The 9860-nt window shown below is 34.8% G+C and overlaps 1 protein-coding gene across 1 annotated transcript in view; it reads right to left on the reverse strand.

Annotated features, from left to right (window-relative positions):
• LOC107648803 (protein ROS1) overlaps positions 1 to 3181 on the reverse strand; it is a gene marked incomplete in the record, with an annotated part of 11018 nt that extends 7837 nt beyond the window's left edge. The window contains 3 exon segments of the mRNA XM_016352616.2: positions 1 to 1200; positions 1815 to 2542; positions 2655 to 3181. Of these exon segments, the coding sequence (XP_016208102.1) occupies positions 1 to 1200; positions 1815 to 2310 (1696 nt within the window).

Genomic DNA, 9860 nt, shown 5'->3' on the forward strand with positions numbered 1-9860 from the left:
TAGGCTGCCATGAAGATAAGTTATATCTGAATGACTGGGGTTTATCATGAATAACTCTTTCTGTAGCTGTAATCATGACTGGGACTTTTACTGCATTATATTCAGAACTAGTGGGCCAAAAGTTTGAAGTTGAGGCGTAAGGACTTGATCTAGCATCTTGAGGGCACACTTCTACTTCTACAATTTTTGTTGCACTTGCTGAAGATGTATTGGAATTTTTCCCCTTTTCACTTCTCCTTTTCTTCTGAATATTTGGAAATTGAATCCAACTCTCTTGGTAGTGTGCCTGCAACATATTATATTGTACCCCAATCAGATTAATGCTGTTGGTATCCTCATGCTTAATGGTTCCTGTATGCTTTCTCTTGGAACCAACTGCTTGTAAACTTGTGGTTGAAATTCTTGTGTCACTGCTTGATAGAATTTGTGCCCTGTTTCTGTTTTCATCCTGTGGACCCTTTCTTTTGTTGCCATTCTCTATCGAGTTAGCATGTGGCATTGCCCAACAAGAATTGCTTTCTGAAAGAGGTGTACCGAGGGCTTGTCTTCCTTCATTTGTCAAAGTATTTGTTGCTGCAACAGTTTCTCTGCCTAAATTTATGTTTGTATCTTCTATGCATCTAGAATTTCTCTGCCTTTGTTGATCTCCTACGTCAAAATTTAAGGATCTTCGGCATGTCTTTTTGGCAGATTCTGGCATCAATGGATTAGTCAATTCTCCCGTCACTTCTATTTGAGGAGTAGAAGTTGTGTTTGATCCCTTCTTTCTTACATATTTCCTTTTGCTGGTTGAGCTTTCTTTTGATTGATCAGACTTTGGGGTCTTTGTTTTACTGTTTCTCCTCGGTTTGCCTTCTATGATGACCTTGGGGCGGTGCTTCTTTCTTCTTGGTTTTTGTTGTGGTGTCTTGTTCAGATTAACATGGGGATTTATTTCCTTATTCTGGCTCTGATTCTCTTGGCATTGTGTAGAAACTGCACCAAATTCTATTAAAGGATCACAAAGTTCTTTGTTTTGTGGGCTGTCATTATTGTTGTGCTCTGCATCTGAAACTTTATTCTCTTCTCTGCCTTGATCCTTCTTTTCCATATGCAGTTGTGTCTCTGCATATTGTGTGTTTCCTGTTCTGACAGCATTATCTGGACCATGTGGGGCAGCATAAGGAGTGTTATGGCGATAGTAAGTAAAGAATGATGATCCTGGTGCATATCAAGTGAATGTCTGTCAGAACCTTATGGTTTCAGATTTATTGAATATCAAAAGATGAAAAATGATATATTTATCGTGCAAATACTTTTTTCAGTTACCAGGTGAAATGAAAATACTTTCATTAGAAAACTAGTTCTGTCAGATTCAACTTCGAATGCAAATTAGCATGCTTAAGATGAAATTCCTCAAGTCAGCAATAAATGGAAGATACAATATAAACATGAAAGTACTTCCAAAATTAATAATTTGTAGGAATTTACAATTGTTTTTCTCTATGGCAGCAGGTTATATTCTCCTGTGGCCTTTACCCCCTCCATTCATGTTATTCTCAGTGTCATATCTTTAAAATACTATGCGTTTACATTCTTCAGCCTGACTATGTCACTAATTATTTACCCAACCCAGCACTCATCATGGTTCAAGGTGTTGCCGAAGCAGAAAACATTTGTATAATAATATAAGAGTTTAATTTTTATAAAAAATTTTCTACGTTGATGTTTATTCAATCAGATTCGACCACGTGGATAAGAGTTTTGTACTGTGTATCAAAATTAAACAAATAATATAACACAGCAAAGCATCAACCCAAATTTACTTTCGTTACCTCGAGGATCTTGACAATTGTGAGTAGCATTGAACAAGGGTTGCCCATAAGAGAGATGACCTTGGCCAAGTAAAGCACAGGTGGGGTTTATCTCTGTATTTAAATTAGGAACAAAATGATTCCTCAGAAAATCTGCATATGCTGCAACGGAGGTTGCTGAAGCAGCATTAGCCTGAGCCAAAAGCTCCGCAAAGCCGTTATTACTCGACACAGAATTGTTGTCAAAGGACAATCTTGCACTTGTTTTGTCACTGTCACAGGCAATGTTTGTTACTGCAGCCTCATGTGGTAGCCGAAGGTGTTGCCTGGTCTCAATTTCTGCATTGGTTGAGGATTCACAACATGCAGATACCGCATTAGAATGTGACCCGATCTCGATTCCTTCTCGAGGAGCATAGATTGGCGGCGGTCTTTGAAGAATAGGCTTCGAAGGGGTGTTGGGGATCCATGGAACCTCTCCTTGAACCTTGTTTCTATCAGTTTCTCCAATCTCCATTCTTTGGTTGAAGGCCTTTTCAGTTAGAGCTCTTAAATCCCTATTAAAAAGGATTAAAATTGACCCAAACAAAAGAAGGAAATGACAAGAAAATGGTTACAGAACAGACAAAATAGCCGAGTGGATGGAGCTCTTTCAGGGTATTCTACAAAGCTCAATTTTCCGAGAAAAGACCCACATCTTTACTCAGTTAGGTGCTGGTTGTAAGGACCCATTTTCAGTGATGTGCCGCCCTGAGGCAAAACAAGGGTTTTCTTAGAGACAAATTAAATTGAAATTAATAGAGATAAATTAAAGATAAGTATAGATGCAGTTCATGAACATTGATAGAGGTGAAAATGTACCTGTCGAAAGTAACCGGTTACTGACAAAGCTGGTGCTAGTCAAGATAGTAATTGCAATAGGATTTAAGAGTTTTATGCCCATAAAATAAAAATTAAACTGAATTATAAAAATCGCAGAGACATGTCGACCATGTGTGTCGAAAGCCGAAACGGAAAATTGGCTGATTCTTCTTGATCACTCCGCTTTTTGCTGGCGGTGAATAGGAACCCCTTCCATGAGACCAAAACCAAATTTAAAACGAAAATTCGGAGAAAATCATGGAGATGTAGTTACAGTAGGTATAGTGAGTCAATGACAATGAGGGAGATCTGATATCTATCCAGGGCAAAATTGAGGGAAAAAATATTACTTTACAGAAAGTGAGAACCGATAAGCATGACTACACAAAATTCTATATGTTTGCATATGCTGATATGCACCCTGCCTCCATTATTATACTTTATAGATCTTGTTGGGGTCAATTTAATATTTGTTGAAAGGATTTATTTGTATCCTGCTCCGCCGCACCTTAATTTCTCACAGCCTTTGCAAAGGACGCGGCGCGAAGACGAAGAGAAATGATATTTGTACTATTCGAAAAATAGGCTACGTAATTCTTACATGTCATGCAACGTTTTGCATGTACATGTTTAGAATTACGTGCCATGCAAATAATTTATTATACATGTAGGAATTTTTTGGCAACACCAAAGGCCCGTGTTCACATTGTTTTGCATTAAACATAAAAAAGTGAAGCCCCATAATGAATATTAGTTTAATTAAAATTAAAAATAAATTAGATGAACATATATATTAAAAGCAGATTATTTCTATGGAATAGAATATTATAAATTGATTTAATAGCAGATATCGATTATTTTCCTAAATATTATTATTATGGAAAAAAATTACTGTGTTATATTCGTTTTGATTTTTAACTTTTTATGCAGCTCTATATTTAATTAGTATTTTGGCCTTGGATAATGCATACGTCATTCTCAGATAATGCAGTGGATAATTTTTTTCATAGATATTATGAGCATAAAGATTAACTTTTTTTCCATAGATATTAGTACGATCCAGATAAATGTTTAAAAATTTTTGTATACAATCTCTTCATATTGGTTTTTTAAGGATTAGCTTTAGATTTATAACTAAATATGAAAATATAATGAGAAGTATTAGAGGACTAGTAAATTTTGTAATTTATAGCTATTAATTAATTATTATTGATATTTTTAATAGTGTGAAATTTCATCCAATAACATAAAATTACTCATTTTTTGTTACTGATTAAGTATTAGTCAAATTTTAATAAAAATACTGACTCTCTAGACTTTTATAATAATGATTACAATAAATATCAATCATCATGGCTTTAGCTGATCATGACAACAAAAGTAAAGAAAAATCAAATTAGAAGAATGCAAAACCAAAACTAGTAATCTCCTTTGTTTTCTATTATTCAAAAATTAAAGTACAATCTCCTTTTTCAAAATAAATATTGGGAATTTAATTTAATATGCATGAAACATAATATTTTAATATTCTAATTTGATTCAATAAAGCATATTGAATACTCTTGAACAGAACTTAGGGGAACTAATTGATAATCACGAATATAAAAGTTATTATTACCTTGTTAAGTAGTCAAAAAGAAATTTTGGTAATCATATATTAGACGGTCAACGAATATCTACTATCATACAACTTGTTATTGTTGTTGTTCAGTCAATAAGTGTTTACTCTCTTTTATGGGAAACAAAATTTATTTAAATTTGTTCATTTTTATTTGGTAATTATAAATATGATGATTTAAAAATATTCTAAGGACATAAAAATTAGGAGTATATAAAAGACAACAAGACAAATGTAGATACAATTGTGTATTTTCTGTATATTGTGATTCAATGATTGGAATAGGTATATATATAGAGTGAAAATTTTGTATAGATCAGCAAATCTTTTCAAATCCTCAAAGATCCTTAAAATTAACAACAAAGATATTGATATGGTGATTCATTGCTTCTGAAATAATATTGGAAGAAACAAACAGAATATATCATAAAATCTAAATAATTAGAGAAAATATCAATCTAAATGGACCTGAGTATTCTTTGATGAATTTTTGTACGGGTTATTTGTGATGTGTGATTCAATACGCCCACATAAATTAGAGGATGAAAGATGTCGAGAATGATCAGTTTAGACAAATTGGTGTAAAAGAGTCGAGGAAAGAGAAACTTGATGAAGATGTCAGCTAGTTGTCCCGAGGAGAAAACAGAAAAAAGTTTCATCATGCCAACTTAAACTTTTTGGCGCACAAAGTGACAGTCAACTTCTAAGTATTTGGTTCACTCATAAAAAATAGAATTCGCCGCAATACGGAGAGCACTATGATTATCGCAATATGAAATCGGAGGGCGAGCACAAGTGACATGCAAAACTTTCAGGAAGTTTAGAATCTATTGAAGTTTACAAGTAAATTTACAAATGCACGATATTTTGCTTTTGTAGACGATCGGGTTACCATATTTTGCTTTTTAGTCTTCCAAGAAATTGGAGAATCTCCGAAGAAGAAACAGAATCCTGTCAACGAGCATCTAGTGTCTCGATAACCAGCCCAATCAGAATTACTAAAACCAAAAATCTGTAATGCTAAACTTCTAGGAAAGAAAAACCTCTTCCTAGGCTATTTTTCAGATATCTAAGAACTCAGATAGCATCACAATAACGAACTTGAGTGGGGGCAACCATAAACTAACTAAGTTGTTGAGTGGCGTAGGTGATGTCGGGGCAGGTAGTAGTGAGATAAATGAGACGACCAACCAATCAGCAGTAGATAAAAGGATTTGATATAGGAGGGATCATCTTGGAAAAGTCATGTAACACTATCCATAGGAACAGATGCAGATTTTGCACCCAAGAGACCGAAATCATTTAATAAGTCCAAACAGTATTAATGTTGAGACAAAGAAATGCGTTGTGCACTATGAGCTACTTCGATTCCAAGAAAATATTTCAAAGTCCCTAAATTCTTGATTCTGAAATGAATATCCAGAGTTTGTTTAATTGAAGCGATTTCAGATGAGGAATTACCAGTTATCACAATGTCATCAACATAAACTAATAAAATGGAAACCTAACTACATATAACTTTAATGAACAAGCTGTAATCAAATACGGTCTACTGATACCTACAAGAAATATGACGTAAAGAGAGCTTTTCATACCATACTCAGCTAGATTGACGTAATCCGTATACTTGAGTATGCAACAGCACTGGTTTGAGCGACTAGAAATTAAACCATGAAGAAGAGCCATGTAAACTTCTTGTGTCAATTTTCCATGTAGGAAAGAATTATTCACGTCCAGGTGGTGAATTGACCATTTCTTAACTGAGGCAGAGCTAATACAATTTTGATTGTTGTTTACTACCGAAAAGAATATCTCAATAAAGTCCACACCCTCTATTTGAGTAAAGTCTTTGGCCATAAGGCGAGCTTATATCGCTCAATGAAACCGTCAAGACACCATTTTATCTTGTAAATCCACCTACATCCGATGGAATTTACATTAGGGGGATGATCAACTAAACACCAGCTCTAGTTTAACTCCAAAGCAAATAATTCATCTCTCATAGCATTACGCCAATAGGATAACATATTTGCTTCCTGAAAAGACTTTGGCTCATAGTCAGAGTGCAAGGATAATATAAAATAACGATAAGAAGGTTGGGGTGATGCTCAGATGCAGGAGAGGTGGGAGAAGAGGGACTCGATAGAGTCACTAAAAGCTGAAGAGGGTTAGTAAGGGATGATGACTCGGTTGTGGTGGGTATTGGGTGAAGAGAGGATGGAGTAATGGAATGTAATTATTGGAGGTTTGTTGGTTCAATGGACAGGGATGGAGGCCCAATAGGAACGAAAAGGAATGTTCTTTTGTGTTGTTGAGCTGATGGTGGGTTCAAAAGAATGGTTGGGCTAGATAAATTATGAAGAAAAATACTTTTATGAAAGAAAAAAGAAGACTCATAAAATTCAACATTTCTAGAAACATTAATTTTCAAGAGATACACCACCACGATCTTTGCCAAGTTAAAACTCAAAATCTCCGCGAGTGGGATGAAACTATCGTCCTCGCTAAACCTGGAGCAAGTGAAACCACACCACTGCATCTACCTAAACAGGTACATCTCAACCACATTGTGAAATAAGTAGAATTACTCTACTGCATCTACCCAGGTAGGTACATCTCAATTCAAAATTTATTCTATTATCGACTTCCTTCTCAATGCATTTCATTCCGTTCATAATCAAAATCATCATCAGTCATCACCATATCTCATTCATACTCAATCATCATCCTCTCACATTCTTATAATCATCCTCATTATGTCTTAATCATAAACCATTATCATCATGTCTCATTCATACTCAATCATCCTCCTCATCCTACCTTAAACATAAACTGTCATCCTCATGTCTTAGTCTCATTCAATCTTATTTCTAGTTCCTCTATCCTCTATTCCACTGACTTTAGACTCATAATAGGGTTTACATAAATTTAGAAGGCTCGAAGAATGATTAAAAATACAAAAAATACATTTTTTACAAAACTGGGTGGTCATGCGTACACATGGCTCCCCCGCACGCATGAGTTGAAAGTTGGAAAAGTCGCGTACGCGGACCACCCTCCGCATACGCATGCGTGTCAAAAAGACATGGCGCGCACATGAGCCACGTTTACATACGAGAGAGCACTTGGCCGAGCCAAACGCTCACGTACGCATGATGTTTTTGCGTACGCATGCATACTAGGTTTTCAAAAAGCTGATATGCTGTAGAATTCAATTTTTATCGAAAACTTCAAATACGCATAAATTTTTCATTAGAAATAATTTTTTAACCATTCATGAACCATTGGAAGACCATTGAATAAACTTTCATAAAAATCTAATTTCATTAAATTTTCAACTTCGAGGACACGGTTACGGTCCGCCAAAGTTGGTCAAAAATTCATTTGACCTAAAAATAGAATTTGCCAAATTTCAAAGAATTTACAATCCAAACTAATTCAAAACCATACCAATTCATCTCTAACCAATCTCAAGATATATTTTCTTCATCCTCTACCTTTCTATCTATTCAATTTAATAATCTCCATTCACAATTCACCAATCCTTATCTTATCAACAATCAATTTCAACAAATACTAACCCAATCACAACCACATCAAATTCTCATCAATTCAATTCATCACACTTACCAAACTCACATTTTCGGGCCTCAGGCCCAAAATCCACAGCTTCCAGCCCAAATTTCATCAATTCATAAATTCATAAACTCATAAATCATAAACAATCAATCAACAATTCATCAATCCATCATTCTCAATCACCAAGTTCATATCACCTTCTTTACAATTATTCACTTCTAAGTAACTCATACTACATTCTCACAACTCAAACAACCAATTACCAATTTAAAATCAAAATTAATACTTCATCAATTATAACATTTAATTCCATCTAATCCTACAATTTAATCATATTCCTAGGGGCATCTAGCCTAGGACTTCATGTCATATTCCATGGTATTTAAATAAAACTTAAACCGTACCTTAGCTAATTTTTCTCTAAGCTCAAAACCACCAAAAGGACTTCTTCCTCTCAAGCTTTCAAGTTCAGCCACAAGAGTCCAACTCCAAGCAATCCAATTCACCAAATCAACATACATTCAATCTAAATTCATACATTGTACCAAAATCAAGCACTAGGGCTTATCAAATTCAACTAACCATAAGAATTTAGTGATTCTTTACCTTACCCATTCGAATTTGGGGTGGAACTCACTTGGAATCCACACTAGAGTACCCCTAAAGAATCAAAATTCTAATATCTTAGCACCCTTAAAACAAAAAATATGAATTGCTAGAGAAAAGAAAACTAGACAAAAATTTTAGAGTTTCTTATCACAAGGCTAAAATAGAATTGAAGAGGATTTCGAGACAGACAAGTGGCCAAAACAGCTCGTCAATCGAAATTTTGGATCAAAAGTTATGAGTGATTGAAATTTGAGGTGAATAGTGCTCTAGGTTTTGGTTCTTCCCCTTTTCTCCCTTCACATCCACGAGCTCTCTCTCTCTCACTTTGATGAGAATGAGTTGAATTTTGTGTGTTGTGGGGTATTTATACTGTGGACTTGGGCTCACTTGGGCCCAATTCACTCGATTTAGCCCGTTAGCCCAACTTTGGGTTAAAACCTAGTGTTTTAATTCGTATTTTAATTATTTTTATTTTTCTAATAATGAATTTTAATTTCTTAGTTCTCTTCACTCAGAATTAATTATCTCACTTAAAATGTCAGACAAACATAAGCCGGTACTGTCGGTTAAGTTACCAATATGCATTTTACACATTTTTCCGCCAAAAAATTATATTTTTCCGCTCGAAAAAATTTTTCGAATCAAAATATCATTGTTAAAATTTCAAATTACTAAGTTTTAATTTTTGACTCTGTCCAGGCACGTTTTAACTATTTTAATTTAATAATTAATTATCCAAATAATCCTTTTGTAATTTTTTCTGAGTCTTACATCCTACCCACCTTATTAAAAATTTTACCCTCAAAATTTAGTTGCCTCAATCTCGCTTTCAAGTAATGACATATCTTTGTCATTCCTTGGATAAATTAAAAATCTGCTTTTGTGAGCTTCAGACAGTATCTCATTTTTGCAAGTGTTCCCTATACTTGATATGCAATCTCTCTCCTTACACCTCCGAACTCCTTCTCAATTCTTCTTAATCTCTTCTTATTTTCTTTGTACCATAATCCTTAACATCTTCTATAGATCCTCACTCTCGTTGTGCTTTCTGACTATCAGTCTTAAGACCACTTGTGATTTATAACAGATTCAAACTTACACATTCAGCCACATCCTCCACTCCTAACCTCAGATCCGCAAACTTATTTAATAACTCATATTTCTAGAGCATCCTCCAAGCCACACTCAAGGACTTCCTACTCAAAACATCTGTCACTATATTCAGCTTTCCAGGGTGATAATTCAAGTTAAGTCCTAGTCTCTTACTAAACCCTTACTCCATACAGGTAATGCTTCCGAATCCTCAAAACAAACACAACAGCCGCTAGCCCCAAGTCATGCGTCAAAAAAGTTCACTTCATGACGTCTCAGATACCATGAGGCATAAGCCACCATGTTCC

Source organism: Arachis ipaensis, chromosome B06 (genome assembly GCF_000816755.2).
Source record: "Arachis ipaensis cultivar K30076 chromosome B06, Araip1.1, whole genome shotgun sequence".
NCBI lineage: Eukaryota > Viridiplantae > Streptophyta > Magnoliopsida > Fabales > Fabaceae > Arachis > Arachis ipaensis.